Source organism: Siphateles boraxobius, unplaced genomic scaffold (genome assembly GCF_051911475.1).
Source record: "Siphateles boraxobius isolate OS27281-9 unplaced genomic scaffold, OSU_SipBor_1 130, whole genome shotgun sequence".
In the NCBI taxonomy this organism is placed as follows: Eukaryota; Metazoa; Chordata; class Actinopteri; order Cypriniformes; family Leuciscidae; genus Siphateles; species Siphateles boraxobius.
The window spans coordinates 11,551,155-11,573,547 of NW_027508734.1; the positions used below are offsets into that span (position 1 = coordinate 11,551,155).

Genomic DNA, 22,393 nt, shown 5'->3' on the forward strand with positions numbered 1-22,393 from the left:
CAGAGCTGATTAACATGATGTTTATTGCCATTTATCATGGTGTACAAACAATAAAGGGGTCAGCATCTTGATTTGTGAAAAAAATTAGATAACCAGTAGGAGTTCCATAGATTGCATTGACATCAATTGTGAAAATGATTTTGTATGGCATTTAAGAAAATTTACTAAATCAGTAAAGAGGAAAAAATCTAACCGCAAAAATCTAAACATCATCTCATGGGAGACAGTGGGCTCGATGTTCACATAACAACTAGTAATAGGACTTAAAGCTAAACTGTTCCTTTACATTCAGCAGAGTCTGAATAAAGGATAAAAACATATTTAAATATTCTGTATATATTTTTAAATGCTTGTTAAATACAGGGTTTTTAACAGTATTTACATCATAAATTATATTAAACATCTAATTCACAAATTAGTTTTCGAATTATCTGCAAAATTGACATTTTTAAACTGAGTTTTCTTACAGAGGGATTGTGGTTTTAAGAAAGGCAATTTTAAGATTTTTAGCTCTTTTTATCATCCTCTGGGGGTGTTAATAGGCCTTGGTGGGACATTTTATCATCTTTTCTCCACAAATCTTGAAATATCTGAAAGTGTCATTTGACTGACTGTTGATGATTGAAATGCAGATACCTGAGATTCATCTACAACTTGACAGACATGTAAACACTCCACAGAGGTGTTTTAAGTTTCCTGTTTCAAACAATTCTGTTCCCGTAGCACAAAAACGAAATCAAATAAAATGTCTTGTAAAATTTGATCCCTAAGGCATCAAACACATACACTAAATACCAACAAATCAATATTTATACGCTTTTGATTGAGGATTCAGAAAAAAACACACTTGTAAAAATAATATACTGCAAATAATGCAGCAAGGCTAATCCGCTTTTGACAAAAAAATAAGTGTAAGACACTTCATAACTTAGATCTTTAACAATATGAAAATGTAATTTTTTAAAACAATACAAACACCTGCACACGTTTACAAGAACTTACACTGTTGCTTTAAAGGCGTCTTCACATTGTTTGTTGCACAAAACGTGATAGAGCAGCAGTCTGCATATCTGTCGACAGAAATTTGAATTGTTTGAACAGCCATTCACTGTAAAGTTTCCCAGCTGTCTGTGCGCATGCGTTTGACTGAGTTCTCCATCTCGGGCGATGATCTAGTGCCCTGTGCTGATACAGCGGTGTGAGAGTCCAGCCGCTGGTCCTCACGGTCACTGCCCTCATATGAGCTCCCAGAGGAGCTGAAGCTGTCGGCAGGAGAACGGCCCACTTCCTGTGTGGAGTTGGGCCGCGGCCTGGTGTGGATGGTGGGGTACACCGGGTGTCTGGGGGGGGAAACGGGCTCTGATTTGATGCTGATGGAGATGGTGGAAGAGTCAGAGGCCTGAACTTGAGGTTGTGCGGTTCTAGAGATAACAAGGACGGTTATCATTATTTACACTACCATTCAAAAAGTTTCGGCAGGTTTAAAACAATTTTAAAGAATACTTTTATTCAGCAAGAATGTATTAAATTGATAGAAAGTGACAGTAAAAACATTTGTAATGTTACAAAAAAAAAAATTATATTCATTAAAGAATCCTGAAGAAATGTATCACGGTTTCCACAAAAATACTGCAGTGTTTTCAATACTGATAATAATAAGATTTTGTTTTTTTTCCTGAGCAGCAAATAATCATATTAGAATGATTTCTGAAGGATCATGTGACACTGAAGACTTGGAGTAATGATGCTGAAAATTCAGCTTTGCCATCACAAGAATTAATTACATTTTAAAAATGCATTTCAATAGAAACTTAAATTTTAATAATATTTCACAATTTTACTATATTTTTGATCAAATAAATGCTGCCTTGATGAGCATTCTCGGTGAGACTTCTTTCAATAAACATTACCGACCAGTTTAAGATGGTCAGGCTTTTTTTTCAAAAACTGCTTAAACTGGTTTTACAGCTTGAACCAGATGTAATAAATCCACTTTCACTTTTCAAACAACATTTTCCTTATTTTTCAACTCTTCTCTAGAATGACAAAAGACTGAAAGTATTTGCCAATGTCCTGTGCTTTAAAGGGCACCTATTATGCAAAATCCACTTTTACATGGTGTTTGGACACAAATTTCAGTTGGCGGTGTGTGAACACAATCACCCTACAATGATAAAAATCCACCCACACCTTTTTTTTAAATTCGTAAAAAAAAGTATTGCATCAGGCAGTGCATTGTAGTCTCCCTGAGTATAAATTTGATTCATTCATTGCTATAGGAGAGAAAGAATTTTCTAAACTCGTTAAATCATCTAAATCGACAACATGTATGTTAGACCCTATACCGACTAAGCTATTGAAAGAGATGCTTCCAGAGGTCATCCTCTTCTTAATATCATCATCTTTGTCATTAGGATACGTACCAAAAACTTTTAAGCTGGCTATGATCAAACCGCTTATTAAAAAAACGCAACTTGATCCCACAGAATTAGTCAATTACAGGCTGATCTCGAATCTACATTTTCTGTCAAAAGATACTAGAAAAGGCAGTATCTTCACAACTATGTTCCTTTTTAGAAAGAAATGGTATCTGCAGGGACTTTCAGTCAGGATTTAGACCATACCATAGTACTTAGACAGCTCTCATCAAGAGTCACAAATGATTTGCTCTTATCATCCGATCATGGTTGTATCTCTCTATTAGTGTTACTCAATCTTAGTGCTGAATTTGAAACCACTGACCACAACATTCTTTTAAATAGACTTGAAAATTATGTTGGCATTAGTGGAATTGCATTAGCATGGTGAGATTGATCAATTATTGATCTATTGAAACTTATAGATCAAAAGTTCAGTGTGGCGTACCACAAGGCTCAGTACTAGGACCGCTGCTGTTCACTCTGTACATGCTACCCTTAGGAGAAATCATTAGGAAGCATGGCATTAGTTTTCACTGTTATGCTGATGATACTCAGCTCTATATTTCTTCACGCCTTGTCGAAACTTACCAATTCACCAAATTAACGGAGTGCATAGCTGATATAAAAAACGGTATGACTAGTAATTTCCTACTAAACAATTCTGAAAAAAAAAAAAAATAAAGATTCTAATTATTGGACAAAAACTTCTTCATCTAGTTAGAAGTCAGTTAGGAACCTGGGTGTGCTCTTTGACACCAATCTTTCATTTGAAAGTCACTTGTCTAGTAAAACTGCAATTTTCCATCTTAAAAATAGATCTTTATCTTTAATATAATTACATCATATGCTCTTAATGACAAATGCGGAACAGTTAGTTCATGGCATCAGGGGGCCGCGAGCAGCAGCTCATTTGCATTTAAAGGGACACGGCGTGTCACACATTTAAAGGCGTGTTTTTGCTCTCCCCCCAAAAATGGCAATTTTAACATGCTATAAAAAATGATCTGTGGAGTATTTTGGCCTAAAACTTCACAATCACACTCTAGGCCTAGGGACATCAGAGACTTATTTTACAACTTGTAAAAAGTAGCATAATAGGTGCCCTTTAACACTTTGGGTGAATGAAGGAAATTCATGCCCAAAATAGACCACAATGTGGCATGACACCTCTATGTCATGTTCTCACCTCTGAGCACTGAACCCTGGCTGACTGTGTTGGCTTTCTTTCCATGAAGACCCTGGACCGGATGTGACATCATCTGGTGAACTGAAGCTGTGTAAAGAACTGGCCTCTGCACTGCTCAAGGCAAAATCTGTAAGGAATGAAAGAGTTAAATAGTAAAATAGTCTTTCGTAGTGACATGAGGTCCAGGGGAACAGAACCTGGTGTTATTATGATTTATTATGTTTAGGTCAATGATATACCTGTACTGTATGATGAGGTCATGGCTGAGTACACAAAGCCCTGGGGATGCCGACTGGGGGTTGCCATGGATACCACAGGTGTGGTCAGTGATTGGCTGGACTGAGAATTGTCTATTCTCTGAGGTTTAAATAGAAATGGTGGAAACAACAGGGGTTGATTTGTGTGGAGATAAATGGGCAAAAAAAGGTATTTACATACAACAACAACAACAAAATTAAATTCAATCTATACTCACTATTCATTGTTTATCATACATCACTATTCATCACACATCACTGTTTTGCAAAACAATGCAGAGAGCTGGAGTTTTCTGAATAAAACATTATCAGATGGATGGATGGATGGATGGATGGAGTAGACGGACGTACGGACAGGTGGATGGATGGATCGAGTAGATAGACAGACAAATAGATGGATGGATCAAGTAGACAGACAGACAGATGGACGGATGGATAGATAGATGGAAGGATGTATGGAGTAAATAGACAAATAGATGAATGAATAGACAGACAAATGGATAGACAGACAGATAGGTGGCTGGAGTAGATAGACAGATGGGTGGATGGATAGAAGGAAGGAAGGAAAGAAATATGGATGGATGAGTCAAAAAAATCTGTGGTTTCAGTTAAACTTGTATTAAAGCTGCAGTCTTTCATGAGAGTTGTAAACAGTCAAAATTTTTGCTAAGTCCCCTCAATCTGCCAGACTTGCCGACTGCAGCCTTTGACTGTAATGTGTCAAAGAACCACTAGATGGCCTCAAAGCATGTAAATGTGGAACACTAGGCAGCTGTAATAAAGAAATTTCTTAACATTTTCATGACCTAGATAATAATGAGTCATTTTTAAAAAGCTTTTCTGAATAAAACATGATCAAATACCGAATGCTCCTCTCCTTCTTCTGGCAGCTTGCAAGAAATAGATATAAGGGGTGTTTCAGCCAGGTCAATACTCTCTCATTGTCTAGGATGTTTCTCTGACACATGGCAGATAAAGCAGCTCTCACCAGTGAAGAAGCGCTGCTCTTGCACGCAGGAGGAATGAGCACTCTCAGCTCAGGTTTGCGGCCCACTGTAGACGAGGCTTGAGGTTTTGCAGAAACGACTTTTCCCATTCTACTTCCTTCCGAGCCACCAATGAAGCCATTGGCTGAATAACGCACAATAAAAAAATGGAGATTATTACAAGTTTGCGTGAGGTGAAGGTTAACATAGTTATAGGTTAGCATAGTTAATGTAGTAACTTAGTCAGATGATGTTTTATTATTTTTGAAAGAAGTCTCAAAAATAAAAAATAAAGAAGTTTACCAAGGCTGCAATTATTCGAGCAAAAATACAGTAAAAATATATGTGAAATATTACAATATAAAATAAGCGTTTTATATTTGAATATATTTTAAAATCTAATTTATCCCTGTGATGCAAAGCTGAATTTTCAGCATCATTACTCCAGTCTTTAGTGTCACATGATCCTTCTAATATGCTGCATCCTTTGATTAAAATAAATTTCAAAAGAACAGCATTTATTTGAAATACAAATCTTTCGTAACATTATAAATGTCTTTACTTTGATGCATCATTGCTGAATAAAAGAACAACAACAAAAAAAATTTAATTCAGAAAAATCTGAATTGTTTTTTTAATGGTAATTGACAGCATATATAGAGCTTCACTTATCTTTAAACTGGAGTATTGCATTAACAGAAAAATGGCCTCAGGAATGCAGGAAGAACTAGTGGATAAAGAAATCAACTTCCATGAGGTCGATACCTCACATCCTGCCCACACCAGGTTTTAACACACAGAAGCATATAAACGCACATGGCATATCTCTGACATTCAAATACTTCCATAGAGGGTTAAGAAAAATTATGTGCAGTACAGTAGAGTGAAAATTTGATGGCTTCATGCTGATACTACAATAAATCTGTCTACAAAATACAAATCCTGCTCTTTAAGAAACATTTACTGATTTGTGGATGGTTTGTATGTAAATAGAATTACACAGAAAGCATAGAAAAAAATGAAGTGTTCTTTAAACAAACTGTTACTTAGCGGAACTTTATCATCATGGTCAGACACATTGTATAAGTTAACCAAAAAAGCACCTACCCACATGACTGGAGTGCACACCATTTGGAAGTGGGATGTCTGAGGAACCTGGTATACCATCTGGACATAAATTAATCAAAGAAACAAAACCTTCTTTTAAAGACACTTAAACCTAAGAGATATACATTAATGTTTCATTTCAAAATGTATGAGACCTATTCCTTAAAGCATAGTTTGACAAGACATAAACACTATGAACCCAAGCAATTTTGATATTTACCAAATGAATGATTATCATATTCATCAACCATTGGCATTCAAAACTACCTCAAAACCTCACTGGAATTAGCATTGAACACCACAGCATTATGATGGTATTGCATTAAAAAATGTATGGTAATGATGTAGATCCTGACCCATGACAGCAGTGCTGTTGGTGCTCTGGAAGCCGTTGGAGGACAGACACAGTATGTTCGCCCCGCTGAGGGACACTGGGGTGTCCAGTGAGCTGTCTGTACTGTAGGAGGTGGCGGGGTTGGTGACGGGCAAAGTCAAAGGCATGGAGTAACTCTGGTGACCCAAAGCAGCCGGCTGATGGAGACAGAGAAGAGACAATATTCAGAGAGACGTCCAGGAATGAAGTTCAATTAAAGGCACAGTTTGTAAGTTTGACCACTAGAGGTCGCCTATTCAAAACAATAACAAAGGCGTGGTTTGATGACATCGTGAAAAAGCGTGGAATCATGAGTTGTATTCTTCTTCTCCACAGCCGATGGAAACATCTGACGGGACTCGGGCAGAAATGATGTTCATGGGTGAGCTAATGTATTAAAGTTTTATTAACGTTACTGTGGTGAGAAACAGGGCGGAGCCAAGCGTCTGGGACATTTTACGTTGCTGTCTTTATTATGCTTATGCTACAGTCAGCCGCTGCCGCTTATATCGTATTGTTGTTTTTGTTGTTTATGGTTATTTTATGATTATTGCAGTTATGTTTAATGTCCGTCTCCTTCTTCCTTGAACTTGAACATTGTTACAGTTACGTTTGATCACTTAAATTCACATTATTTTAGTTAATTCTAATGAAACAGCCGCAAGTGCTGAATTACTAGTCATACAAGTCACTTTATTTGATGAATTATACGTCAACGCAGGGCTGTTTTACTTGGTCAAAAGCAAGTGAAAAAAATCATACTAAAATACATTTGAGTGTGTTGAAAGTTGTAACGTTACTCTGTGCGTTTGTTCAGTGGCTTGACACAAACATGTTCCTCGCAGTAAATCAAGAAAACAAGAGATGCAAACAATAAGACTAACGGTGTTGAGCTATATAACACTGATTCGTTTTCTGTCGATAAAAGTATCCAAACAGTTGCTCACCTGTCTAATAAAACGCATAATATATTAAAGCATTTTAAAATTATTATTATTATTAAAGCATCTTTGGTGTTTTTATTGAAATCAATGACGTCATTGACAGGTGACATTGACACGGGCCGTTACACTGGTTAAAATAGCTGATTTGTCTGAATTTAAAAGTCGCCCTGAAAATCATGCTTCTAATGTTGTTTATATGTCTATGTGGTGTTTTTAATTTTCTTTAAGACAAACCGTGTGCAAATTCATAAGTCAACACCATTGCTGAGTATTTTCTCTTTAAAACTGCAGTGAACCAAAGACAGTCTCAAAAACGTGGTTTGAAATCGCTGGTGTTTCTGACGTCACAAACTACCTTGAAACCAATCACGTCAAAGTGTGATCATCAACGAGTGGATCTCTGAGCTGGTGTGAGTGAGTGGAGGCGGAGCTAATTTACATATTCATAGAACCACGTATACTATATGAGGCAAGGGTGTAGAGTTTCATTCAAGCTATTTTAATGCATGACGGATTTTTTATTTCAAGGAAAAAACTTTTAAATATGCCATTTTGGTGATCAAATATGAATTTTAAAGACTAAAATGACTGACTACAGGGGGACTTTAAACATTGTTGGAAACATTTGGAATAATTTAAGTACACAAGTTAACAAAATATATAACATTGTTTGGTTTTTGGATATTTTAATTAAAAAAAAAAACTACATATTGTGCTTTTAAATAAGAAAACATTTCAAATGTTTCCCAAATTAGAATCATGATAATAATAAAAACATTTTAGTTGCTATGGCTTTCTGGATGCAGGACCGGCACTAAAGGGGTATGATTCCTATGAAGGGGGCTGCTTTTTAGTGGGTCGCTACATAAGGTATGTGGTTGCTAGGATGTTCTTAATGGTTCGAACTAGGAAAGGCTTCATACGACTTCAAAAAGACTTTCAAAAACATTGAAATAAACAAAATTTCTAACAAAAAAATACTACCCCAAACTTTTGAAAGGTAGTGTACATGACAGAGATGCCACAAAAACAAACCACGTATCACACTTTGCTTACAATTTTATGATTTCTCATCATATTGTCAAACTCTTCATTAATCTTCTGATATTTCTCCTCCGAGTGAGGCGTGAGGACATATGAAGATTCTGGATCCGGGCTGTCACAACCTCTGTGTTCCTTCTTGCTCAGCACCTGTAGGAAACAGCAAAGAATGATGTATGATGGTATTAAAAATCTACATCACATTGGAAATGAAAGGTCAAACTGAGTGCAGCTATTCAGTCGATGCAGAATATTTTCAGACCTGTTACAGAACATTAGAGTGCTAAAGCAAAAGTGTACAGTAAGTGCAGGACAGTAGATTAAGGACCCTCTGGTAGCATTTAAAAGCCCTTATGAGAGTGAATGGAAATCAGAAGCTTATCTCATCCTCAGGTGTCTGTAATGCTGTAACTCTGTGCTTTAATGTTATAACTGGGCTTGTATTACACCAATGACTTCAAGAGTTCACCTAAGAGATTCGGACTCTCTATTAACCTGGAAAACAAATCTACGCTTTAATAGTAAATAAATCAAAACCAAAAAATAAATAAAAATGCAATGACTGATTTTACAGGATCTGCCCCAATCAAATCATCATAACCGACTTCAGGCCGTCTAGGTTTGATGGCTATAGAATGTTGGAGAAGTTAATGCATTTCATGACCACTTTCGGTCTAGTCATTGAGTAATCAATCTGAAAGGGTCATCCAATGGTAGACCTCCAATAAAAGTTGATAAATACAAAAATTACACAATAGTCACTGAGAAATTGAAATGAAATCTTCTGGTATACTATAGAGGAGACACATGAAAAGCAGGAGGCAAAAGCAAAATTCTTACATTTAGAATAGTTTAGGTTTATTACTTTTCTGTCTGAACAGCTTCAAAATGAGCCTCCTTAACAATCTTTATAATAATCCCTATTTTGGATACACATTATAACAAAATATCAAATGAAAGCTCATAGTTACAAATATACTGTAAAACAATAGGGTATGCTAATGTGAGACCAGCACACATAACTTTGATTCAGAAATGCATTCCCGGTACACGCAAGCGATTTGTGATTAATAGACGCTAACGAGTGCAGCGCTTGCCAAAAGTGCCACGTCCTTGACTGATAGCATCTCAGGTTTCCTCGGTATGAATGTTGGATAAGACTGGATCTTTATTTTTAGCTACAACCAATTAGCACCACTCGCAGAAAATCTGTTCACATGACTTCAGAACCCGCATTTAGCTACAGATAGCTAGACGCTGGACATTCACCATTTACTTTAAATCTGGCATCTCAACAGAAAATAGTCTCACAATCACAACAAATATTGCATGTAGAATCATTTGGTTATTTAAGACAAAAAAAATTTACACACTACCGGACGTACTGGTCTAAAGTTCGGAATAATTCAGATTCAAAAGACAAAAGGGACAGTAAAGACATGTGTAATGTAAAAAAAAAAAAAATTCTATTTCAAATAAATGCTGTTCATTCAAAGAATCCTGAAAAAAATGACATCAGTGACCACAAAAACATTACACAGCAAAAACTGACACTGAAGACCGGAGTAATGATACTGAAAATTAATGTTAAAATATATTCAAATAGAAAACAATTCTTTAAAATTGTAATAATATTTCACAATATAATGTTTTTATTGTATTTTGGTTCAAATAAATACAGCCTTGGGTGAGCATTTTTAATATTTTTAAAAAATATGAATTATTCCAAACTTTTTACTGGTAGTGTATGAGTCGCTTTGGATGAAAGCTTCTATGAATAAATCTTAACACAGTTGACAATTGCTTATACCTTGGCAAAAGGAAAAGCACAGAACAGCCTTGGCTAAATTCACATGTTAATTGTAAATGGAGCAAATGCATGTGACAATGAAGATGTAATTTGAGCACATGCCTCTCAGAAGACCGTGATCTATAATTACTGCAGCCTGTGTGCTCGAGATGCAGACACAACTGTTTGTTAACTGCATTAAAACAACGGTAAACGCAGCCCGCATCTCCAGATGCTACTGCTACTGCTACAAGGTGCATTTGTGTAATCTGTTAAAGGCCCTTCTGTGAGATCCTAGTGAGATCCATCCGTTTCAGAATAAATCTGTGCACATTAAATGGGTTGTATGCAATCCTTATATCTTAATTCTTAATTCTTGTTTTTTATGGAATATTGCAGAGTTTATTGTAAATGATTTATCCGTGCACATTATTATTCATGTGCCCTCTTTGCTTTAAAAAACGTTCTCTCCCCCTTGCAGCGTCATCTCTTCTCTTCTCTGATGATGTGTTCACTGGCGTGAGGGCGGGACAACCTGTCACTCACATGAGATCCGCCAATAGCAAACCAGCCTATCAATTCTCAAAGTCCTGCCCTAAATTTTTTCTTGTTTGAGAAGCTGTTTCCCTCGGATATACTTCACAATAGGGAAGAAAAGACAACAGCAAATTCCATTTCATGCCGACTTTAAAATCTTTTTCAATCAATTTCAATCTGGTAATTAAATCAGAACAAATCATAATTGAGATTGCTTTTGAAGCCACTTACTTCCACAATGTCAGAGTTGGTTCTGCTCTCGTGGGGTTCATTGTATTCTGTGTATTTCAGCAAGACTTTGTCCATATCCGTGCTGGCGTACTGGAAGAGCTTGTTGGAGCTGTTGAAGATAATCAGGGCTATTTCACAGTCGCAGAGAACACTGAGCTCATACGCCTTCTTCATCAGACCAAACTTTCTCTTCGTGAACGTCACCTATGAAAACGATAGGAGAAACAGCAGAAATCAGAGCAACCCCCTTAAAGGTGAATATGTTATCATCGATGTCATAGATACCAAATAAAGAGTTCAAGTAACTTGAAGAGATCTCTTCACTGTTGACTGATGTGATTTTTGCACAAACCAAGATACATCTGAAAAAAAGTTACATGTAAAATCTGAGAAAACTGTAAATTATGGTTGTAGAAGCAAATATTGAACTCTAAATTTCTACCTCTACACGACACTGTTTATTAAGAAATTAATACTTTTATTCAGCTAGGGTGTATTAAATTGGTTTAAAGTGAGAGTAAAAACATATGATAAAAATAATAAAATAAATTTTATTTTATAAAATAAAAACAAATGCTGTCATTTTGAGCTTTCTATTCAACTGTTTTAACATTGATAATCATAATAATTGTTTCTTGAGCAGCAAATCCGAATATTAGAATGATTTCTGCAGGGTCATGTGACTGAAGACAAAAAAAATACATATATATAATACATATATATATATATATATATATATATATATATATATATATATATATATATTAAAACAGAAAACAGTTATTTTTAAATTGCTAAATATTTCTGTTTTACTGTATATTTTAAAATAAATGCAGTGTTGGTGAGCATAAGACACTTCTTTAAAAAAACATTTAAGAAAATCTTACCGACACAAAACCTTTAAACAGTAGTGTAAATAAAACTAAATAACAACTCCAAGCTTTTAATACTCATACAAAAAGTACTGTGATTCTGTGCTGTTTTTTTTTTTTGTAAGTGTATGTTCATTAATAGTATCAGAAGTCATTCTTCACGGCCATCTAATGGGACCCAGCTGTCAGAGTTGCCAGATCTTCTCATGTTTCCTGCCAATTATCACCCTCCCTGAGGAATCTCAAGCATTGCTACCACTTCACAGCTGAGGGACACATTCTTACACCAGTGCATGACACACTGAGAACAAACTCCTTCAATGTTTGTTGTCAATGTCGTCGAAGTGAATAATCACATTTGAAAAAGCTTTAACATAGTTCCAGAGGTGAATGAGGAATGATTTGCGCTTTTGGACAATAAAAGAAAAAATAATTTACAACATGGAACAGAATAAAAAAAAAACTGAACTAATGATGCTGAAAATTCAGCTTTATCATTACAGGAATAAATAACATTTTATTTTTAAATTGTTTTTTGACCAAATAAATACAGCCTTGATGAGCATAAGAGACTTTTCTATCCCTCTCATATAAAATAAAGAACAAACACTGTCACTGGGGCAGTACCTTTTCAAAAGGTACACCATTGGACTTTATTTAGGGTGCACTTAAACCTTAAAGTACCTTAAAGGTACATATTATCACCTGAAGTGTACATATTAGTACCTTAAATGCACATATTAGTACCTTTTAAAAGGGTCCCACCTCAGTTACAGCTATTATACCTTTTTTTCTGGTGAATGGTTTTGCCAACAGGCTTTTTACATCAGACTTAAATAAATGAAGCCTTAAATAAACTTGCTGACAATGAATTTCTACTAATACTGTACAAAACAAACACCAACATCACTTCATACAGTACAGAGGAATTATTAATTTACACAGGGATATATTTATATGTATATTAAAAAAAATTTTGAAAAAAGAATTGTGAATGTAAAAAAAAGCCTTCATTGTACATCACTTATAAAAAACACTGTGTGTACCAAAAATAATCTTCCGAAAAAGAGCGCCCAGACAAGATAGGGTCTGTGAAGCTGGTTAGTATTATAAATGTAGATCCCAGTGCAGCAGACTAGGTATATTCAGGCCTGTCTCTGTGGTTTTGCTGTGAGTGATGGCCATCAGGGACAGAGAGAGAAAGAGAGAGAGAGAGAGAGACTGTACAAGCCCTCAGACGGACTAGTCTTCTAATGAGAGATGTGGAGCCCTGAACTGCTCTCATTACTGCGACCGCTGAGGAACACACACACAACACACACAAGAGCCCCTGTGTGCAGACGCATGGAGTCTGACCTGTGCATTCATTAAACACGCTTATGAGACATGGGGCACTCCTGAGCGGTCATTTGAACAGAAATAAATCACGTATGTTAGGATTGAAGGTGCGGGATGTTTCTGGTGCTCCAATGGTATACAAAGATGAAGGGGTTTGTAAGAAATCTTTAAAAAAAGGCATCTAAACAGATTGAGCATTTGATGATACATTTGGCTGCATCTGATGCTGTTCATTAAAGTGGGAATAAATGGGAATTGTAAGGATTTTAATGGTCAGATTTCTTAATAATTGTGGTTTAGTGAAGAAACGTTCTGAATTATTTAGTAAATGAGTCAGTGAGTCGCTTCAAACGAATAACTCGCATAAGTTTGTGTCTGATTTGCCAGTCTTTTTGACCAATTCCTTTAAGAAAATAGTTCATAATACTGTACTTATCCTCTCATGAACTGGATTGTACAGGTCTCTGTTGTTGTGTGCAACCAGCAAGGAAATTTAAAAAATGAAAATGGTTCTTGATTCCAAATGTTAAGGTTGATATCAAGAGTAGTAACAGTAATATTGTTCCTATGACGACAAAGCTGAAATATTAGCATCATTACTCCAGCCTTCAGTGTCACATGATCTTTCAGAAATCATTCTAATATGCTGATATGCTGCTCTAGAAAAATGTATTATTATTATCAATGTTGAAAACAGTTGTGCTGCCTAACATTTTTTGTGGAAACCATGATACATTTTCTTCATGATTCTTTAATGAATAGATGGTTGAATGAATGAAACGAAACCAAAATATTTTGTAACTTTATAGTAGTCTTAACTGTCACTTTTGGTTAATTAAAGGTATCCCTGATGAATATACGTATTCATTTCCTTAAAAAATCTACTGACCCCAAACTTTTGAACGGTTGAGTATATAGTCAACATAATTTTTGCAAATGACTGAAATGGACATTTATAAACACAATATTTATCAATAACAGAAAATGTGCAAGGCACTTTGTAGATTTAAGAACTGATCACTTATATTTGGCAAAGTATGGCGAATACATTAGTCTGTTGTAGTAGCAACTCAAAGCTTTCTTATATCTACTTACAGATCTAGATAGACTTGGAAAACACCGGACACATTTTTCCTACAGGATTTGTAAAAGCAGACGTCCTCATCTTACCTGTCTGTTTCTCTCATCCATTATGCGGGTAATCTGTATCTTCTTTCGGCCCATTGTCACTTCCCTTTCTTTCTTTTTGCTAATGGAAATCTTCTTTTCTCTCCCGTGTTTATGGTAGATTATGTTTTGGTTTTACTGCATCGTAAGAAAAACAACTCCTCTCTGCATTCTTCACCGCAACAGAACCTGGAAGAGATGCAAGAAGATGTTAGGCACTGTACAGATTTTACATGAACAAATAAGAGTCACTGATAACATCAAAATTTGATTTGCAAGCAACATTTCAGTGACACCTGTAGCATAACCAAGCACATTTTCGAACATGTCCATTTTTAGAGATCTCTCTTGTAATCTGATTTGCTGGCTGGTGTAAACAACAGCAGTATTATCCTAAACACACTGGATTATAAGAGCAGGAAAAGTCACTGTCAACAGTGTTTATCATCAACCTGAATTCAAGCCCATTAAAACCACATCATACAAATACTAGTGCACATAATCTACCACAATCCCTCATACATCTAAAATTACAACATGTAATGTGGGGAATCCTGAAAGAAAACCAATCCATCATCACTTTAATTTACAGCGCATACTGTCATTTCCTTCCAGAACTGTACAATATACATCCAAGCCCAAGAGATAGATAAAACATTCAATGAATTTCTTACTTTTGCTTGTATTTATTCCTCACTCAGAATGCTTTCCAAGAAATATAAGAAAAGATCACTCCAACAGTTTATGGAGTTCATAAGATCTAAAAACTGGCTACAAGGACTTTTTTAAAGCGGTTCCTTCGGAAACCTGTTTGTAGACAATTCCCACCTTCCCAGTGAAGGAGCGGATCATGAGATCTGATGGAAGACAAAGGAACAACACCCGTATTCCTGCACTTTCACACCTTCCCGCTCAGCTCCACCGTTACCAGGGCAACCAACGAGATGCCTTACATATGATCCATCAACTCGAAGTGAAAAGAGAAGCCTGTTTAAAAGAAGGAACCAATGCGATATATATCACTGTATATTTTAGCAATGTTTAATAGGAGTGTAATTTTGGATTTAATGTGAATAAAAATGAAAATATGGTGTTATACAAATCTTATAGGAGGACGACTGCATCCAACCTACTAGGCCTCGTCTGTTAATTAAGAGTTGTGGGATTGTTTGCATAAATGCATGCTGACACAGATACGTTCTGCAAAACATCTGGCTTCAGGGGTATAGTGTCTTATTTCTTTTGTTGCTGAACATTTTATTACTGTATATCCTTGTTTTTGCTATTCAAAGAGATCTGCATATGTAGTTATTTCTATTATGATGTAATTTAACTAGATTGTTTTATTGCATGAATGTTTGTAGAAGTATTCAGACGGATGGCTTTACAAAACAATATACTGAGTTTCTTGAGTTTTTGGAAATGTAATCAGGGTTTAATTGTACAAGTTCTGCACAGGTTTATTTAAAACTCACAACTGCCTGCAGAACTTCTGAAACTATGTATAATCAGTTTGGAGTAGTCCGAAAACAATGACGTTTACAGCAAATTTCAATATGATCGCATTAGTATTCATAGATACACTACCATTCAAATGTTTTGGGTCGGTTTTTGAAAGTCTCTTATGCTCACCAAACTGTAAAAAAAAAAAAAAAAAAAAAAAAAAAAAATTTTGTTAAATCTTGTATAACTTAAGAAAAGTTGAAAATTGTTAAAGCAATGTAAAACCACATGTTGTCAACTTATTGATCGTATATATTTTTTTACAGTGCAAGGCTGCATTTATTTGATCAAAAATGTAAGAAGTGTATTTTCTGAAAACCGAAAAATAACTTGATGAATAGACGGTTTAAAAAAAAGACATTTATTTGAACTTGAAATATTTTGCAACATTATAAAATTCTTTACTATCACTTTTGGTTGACTTTCGTAGTGCAAAAGTATTATTTTAATATTTTTGAAAGAAAAAAAAACGTTTATGGAAGTGTCCTTTTACAGTGACGCAGTTGTAAAATATTAATTAACTTTGAGAGATTAAAGTCACAATAATATGAACAATTAGTTGCAGAGAAATAACATTCCTGTGAGAAATAACCTAACAATTGTGAGATAAAAGATCGCAATAATAAGTCACAGCATAGAAATATGAAGTTGCAATTATGAGATATATAATCACAATGCAAAAAAAATATGTACACAGTATCAATAAAATGAAAGAGATCATCCTGCAGAAAAAGCATGGCACAAATCATTGATTAAATGAATTAATTTATAACAGTCATCAATCTTGCATATAGAAGAAAGAGCTCAATCGCTGTACATTGACTGGTCAAAACACATTTAATACGATCTGCCAGATATCCCTAGACTCCTTTTCCTTACAGGCTTCTCAAAGTGTTTTTGCAAGAATATTAACTCCTCAGACTTGTTTTTACACTTTCGTTAATATTCTGCCCTTTCAGCAAATAGAACATTTCCTATTTATGGTACGACTTAAGCACACACAACCAAAGAATCCCTGCTGAGTCCCAGACGTAAGAGCTACTGACAGACTCCATCCTGCTGTGCTTGTTCATGATATCATAAAGCTCACACTGAGAACTAATGTACCTTAATCTCATGTTGTCTCTGAATTAGTTTGAATCAGGAATGTCTCGACCTGAAACCATTGCTTTATTTGGTTTATCTGGTCAGCATATGAATGGATGCATGCGATGTGAGCAGGGGCACAATCACCAGTTTTCTGTCCTGAGTTGTTGCAGAAGAAAGTCAAGTCTTAGCCATTACAATAGCAACTGATGTAGATATACCAAATATTGACTACATTGTTTGAACATTAACAGGGCAGCCAACTTTAGAGTTCAGCTTGGAGTGAGAATTGATTTTGATCTTGATTCATTCAATATCAATTAATTTGGATATACATAGTACTATCAAGAAAAAAAAAACTTACTTAACTAATGTTGTAAACTATACAGGGAACCCTGTCAGCTGGTACATTATAATTAAAGTCCCCCTGGCCATGTGGTCAATCATTTTATCCCTTAAAAGTCATCTTTGATCACCAAAAGGACTGTTTAAGCGTTTTGTTCTTGAATAAAATGTCTTCATGCCTTATAACTTGAATGCAACTCTACAGCCTTGCCTAATTTAGTATAGACCTTATGTAGCCCCTTCAGCGCTGCGCTCATTGTCTTTTGTCTTCCGGTCTGTATTTTCACAACGATCCTGCATATATATAAATGACCGGCTCGTTTTAAAATCTTCCCTTCTTCTACTGACATTTGTTAAGACATCTGCTTTAAACATTACAATCCTCATGATAACTTTCGTTAACTTTACATTAAGTAAATTCACTTCAAAAGCTAATTACTCCTGGACAGCAATGCAATAGAAATATACAGAGCGACCGCAAAACCGGAAGTTCAAAGACAATATTCTAAAGATGGCGCCACCCTTGTTTCTCTGGCGCATAATGTCTATACCCCGTTTTATGAATATGCAAATTAGTCCCGCCTCCACTCACTCACAGCAGGTCAGATATCCACTGGTTGATGATCACACTTTGACGTGATTTGTTACAAGGTAGTTTGTGACGTCAGAAACACCAACGATTTCAAACCGCTTTTTTGAGATAAGTTTTAAAGAGAAAATACTCAGCAGTATTGAATTATTTTCACAGAGAACCATTTCAGCAAAGGATTCTTCAGGACAATACGGTACTAAATAGAACTGTTGCGTGTAAAGAACCTTTAAAGAACCATATTATTTTTAGAGTGTATAATGACTATGTAATTTAGTGCAGTTTTTTTTTTTTTTTTTTTTTAAAGCACCACTCTAGATTACATTTTTCTCACTTACTATACAGTTTATGGACATTGAATGGGTTTTCTGAAGTAAATATAAAGTTAGCCTATGACATCGTTTACTAACTATTTTATCCGCAGCTGAAACACTTTTTGAGCGATTACATGAGACATGGTAAATTTCAGTAAGTCATACTGGTTCCCTTTCAGTCGGTCACATTCGGTGTTACGTAGGAACTGACCGAGGAATTGACGCAACGTCTCCGTTCTCTCTTTCAAGGAACGAGGGTTAGATACGTAACCAAGACGTTTTTTGACATACCATCTGAAGTTCCCACATGTTTATTTTGTGCTATAACTAGCAGTAAGCGGAAGAGATGATCAGTTGACGTACGCCCAATGCTGCAGCTTTGCTTGAACTGAGGATACAGCGATCTGTCACGCCACATTAAGAGCGCCAAAACGGTATTTATTATTGTTTGAATTCCGTAATAAAACGTACAAAATTTAAAAGCTGAGACTTTGTTCCATATCAAAAGCACATTTTCCGTGTCCTCTTTGCTCTCACTGCGTGAGAATATGGACGTGTGGGGTGAGGGCATGAGAACAGTGTCAATTGCGCGGCTCGTGGTTATACAGTGCAGATATTCAGTCCTAAAAATAAGACTTGAAACCAAATCTGAAGTACTAGCTGCAAGAACAATGCCCAGATTGTACAAAATACATCCTGGATGGAAATAATTGCTAACAAATTACATATTACAACAAACCCTCAACCCTCTAAAGAAGCAAATATTACGAGAACAATTCCTTCTATAAAATATAAAAATCCTGGCACACAATCCAGTTTATTTTACAGAGACAATCTAATCTCCCTGTACCTGCAGAAATCTAGTTGTCAAGCGTGACAAGTGATGGCGCAGTGGATAAGACACATGCCTTTGGTGTGAGAGACCCGGGTTCGAATCCACTGTGAGACACCAATGTGTCCCTGAGCAAGACACTTAACCCCTAGTTGCTCCAGAGGCGTGCGACCTCTTACATATATAGCAATTGTAAGTCGCTTTGGATAAAAGCGTCAGCTAAATGAATAAATGTAAATGTCAAGCCCATAATATGTGAACTGCTATGCAATTCTACCAATACAGGGTCAAAGGTGACACCAAAGATTCTTAACAGATCTAGAGAGGATTGCTTTGAGGAATCGGATTAAAAGAAGACTAAGCCAACTCCAATTAGATCAGGAAACCTCATCCTCCATATTGACTATAGGTCAAAAGGGTGAACGGAAATGAAAAAAGGCAGAACTGATGTTCTTAAGGCAGGTGAAAGTATGAATGTAACTGCAGTGAATCAGATTTTAATCAGGTTGTAAATCTGATTGATTCTGATCTGATAGTAAATGTGCGCCAGTTGGTCATTATCACTTATTCAGTGACTACTTGTATGCTTATTAGATGGTTATTTATCATAAACTCTTTTGAATGTAAATTGTTTTATAACATTGGAAGAAAGAGTGATGCGAGAAAATAAACTAGTTAAACTATTTATTTTCTCTCTATCTCTTAAAGTCCCCAGTGGTCAATAATTGTATCCCTTGAAACTCATCTTTGATCACCAAAATGACATCAAATCCTCATGCTTTTAAAATAGCTTGAATATAACACTCTTGACTCATTTAGTATATGCGGTTCCATGAATATGCAAATTAGCCCCGCCTCCACTCACTCACACCAGCTCAGAGATCCACTCGTTGATGATCACACGTTGCGTGATTGGTTACAAGGTAGTTTGTGAAGTCAGAAACACCAGCAATTTCAAACCGCTTTTTTGAGACTGTCTTTAGTTCACTGCAATTTTAAAGAGAAAATACTAATTTACACATGGTTTGTCTTAAAGCATATTAAAAACACCACATAGACATACAAACAACATTTTCATCACAGGCGAACTTTAAAATCCCTTGTCTTCCAACCATATTATGCACACAACTTTTTTTAATTGATGAGATTATACTTGCATTACATATAAAATATCCTGTAACCTTCCACTTATTTTCAGGCACATCTTTTAAAAACATTTTTTTTTCATTCTTCTCAAGTCAATCAGTTGGATAAGAATTATTTTCTTTCTTGTTGAGAGGCTGTGGAACCTCTTTGCACTGTTTGTTCTTGTTTTTTGGATTTCTTTCTTTCTTTCTCTCTTTCTTTCTTTCACCTGTGTAAAAGTCGTCATCAAAAAAAAAACTTTGCCATGAAAAACTAAATTATTAACAGCGGCTTTATGCGAAAATAATTCAACTGCAGAATGCCACAAGAGAGCCATGTAATAATAGACAAAAATTCTCAATAATAACATTCTATTCTTAAAAATCCCCCTAATAAATTGTCATCCCAATTCTCACAAACTAACCTTGGATAATTGTTTCTTACACCATTTTATAAGAAGACACTTCAACAAACATAATGTGCAACGTATTACTTATACTGTACTTCATAATGAAACAATATGCCATGTCGCCTAAGTTCACAACATAATTGTATTCTGTGTTATACTGTATTTTACACATTGCCAGACAGTTTAATAAAGCCTGGAGTAGTTGGCAGTCCAGTCCCAGAGGCACAGCGCCAACCCTCAAGCCCTCAGGTTTGGCTGCGATCACTAAATCTTAACAGTCTGTCTAATAAAGCGCACTCACGCTCCTTCCTCAAATCTAATGTACAGTTTGATTTGGCAAAGCGCAGACGTTTCTATTTCCACTTCACAAAAGAAAGCTTCTTGGTTCTGCAGGAAGCCAGACTGGGGAGCTAATATTTAGAGACAATTATATTTGATTTCTGTATTTATCGAGTATAATTTCTAAAGGATGGTAAATCTATTTAGTTTGAAACATGTGGAGCGGCGGTCAGTCAGAAGGCAGCCAGAGGTCTACGGCTGTGTTGTTGGAACAGACCCCACATGAGAATGAATTCAATTCTTCTGAAGTACAGACAGCTCAAAAACACATAAAGCCCATGTGAAATGGTATGATATATTTTAAAAACATGCATATGAGTTAGATATGCTGTTAATCAAATGTAATGGATTAAATATAAACTTAAATATTGAAATAAAAACAAGCATTAGTTTGAAAGAGCCAATATAAGTATCTAGGTAAAGAGTTGGCTTAAGGTGCATTACATTCTGACAGTCTGAAGTGTTCAAATGCAGATGAGCTAGTAGAAAGAGAGTCAATGCCATGACATTGGTACTCGCCTCTTAACAATCAACTTGATGCATTGACTTTTAACATCATAACACAGCATTGTAGTCAGAATGTTTGAAGTAAATTTTTCTGTGGCTACATTAGTCAATAAACAGTTTAACTCATGAAGTTAAGTAGAGCTTTTCTTCTGAACCATTTTGCTATTAAATTTACATGAATTGCATCAACTGATGTCAATTAGATTTTTAGTGTTCACACAATAGGCAATGGAATTAACAATGGACATGCTCTAATAACATTTAATATTTAGAAAGCATCACACTACATTTTGCCATCATTTTGAACAGTAATAAATAAATAATTAGATAAATGCCACTTGATATTTTCGTAAAATACATTGATTAAGCGTGGCTTTAAGTGTCTAATTATTTGTATGCTCCAAAATTGCCTCATATGCTGTAAACTGACATCTGTATAAGTTACACATTCTTTGTGAATGTATAACTGAATTTGGATTATGTAGACCATGCATCACAAGGCGATAGGCCTACTGTAGGCTACATCAAAGAACTCTTAATATACCAAAGAAAATGTTAAAAAAAGAAGATTTTTCAAGAATGTATCACAAATAGCATACGAATACAGTGCAATTTAATGAACCCCTTTTTTATAAGCCAAAGTGGCAGCAACAACTTTCTATCTTCCATCAAGCCCAACATCACTGACAGACACGTTCAACAACAAAAACACGTAAAAGCGACGAATGCTGACGTCACACACTTGCTCGTAACTTAAGTAGGCAACGGTTGTCACCGAAATTAGTTAGCGAATTAAATCAATGTGTAATAACGTTACTTAATGCGACTTATTTATTCACCAACAAGCCTTTAAATCCACATCGCTACATCAGAGAGCAGAGTTCTCACCTTCAGTCGGGCGCCTTCGAGTTGCAGAAAGACAAAAGGAGCGCAAACCGAGCGAATGGATTGAAACATCAGGAATCATGTACACTGTATAATCCCGAGTCATTGTTGGACTCGTGCACGCGCTGCTCGCTGCTCCTCCCTCTACATCAGTGTGTCCTTCAGAGACCTTCCACTTCACCTCTCGCACACACACACCGTTCACCACATA

At 35.7% G+C, this 22,393-nt stretch overlaps 1 protein-coding gene across 1 annotated transcript; it reads right to left on the reverse strand.

Moving 5' to 3' along the window:
- Nucleotides 1-4: 4 nt before the first annotated feature.
- On the reverse strand, nt 5-22,368 carry mef2ab (myocyte enhancer factor 2ab). The gene is made up of 10 exons (XM_077228034.1): nt 22,186-22,368; nt 14,252-14,437; nt 10,872-11,075; nt 8,330-8,464; nt 6,313-6,487; nt 5,957-6,016; nt 4,852-4,994; nt 3,846-3,963; nt 3,607-3,733; nt 5-1,421 (listed from the first exon to the last, which is right to left on the reverse strand). Exons 2-10 carry the CDS (start codon nt 14,303-14,305, stop codon nt 1,106-1,108), a joined length of 1,332 nt encoding a protein of 443 aa, XP_077084149.1. The 5' UTR covers nt 14,306-14,437; nt 22,186-22,368; the 3' UTR covers nt 5-1,105.
- Nucleotides 22,369-22,393: the final 25 nt, after the last annotated feature.

Excerpts from the sequence above, each read along its gene's own strand:
- mef2ab (XM_077228034.1), bottom strand. The coding sequence starts at position 14,305 with ATGGGCCGAAAGAAGATACAGATTACCCGCATAATGGATGAGAGAAAC. Across the intron at positions 11,076-14,251 it reads TGGATGAGAGAAACAGACAG|GTGACGTTCACGAAGAGAAA; the intron begins GTAAGATGAGGA and ends TCGTTTTCATAG. Across the intron at positions 3,734-3,845 it reads GACCTCATCATACAGTACAG|ATTTTGCCTTGAGCAGTGCA; the intron begins GTATATCATTGA and ends CATTCCTTACAG.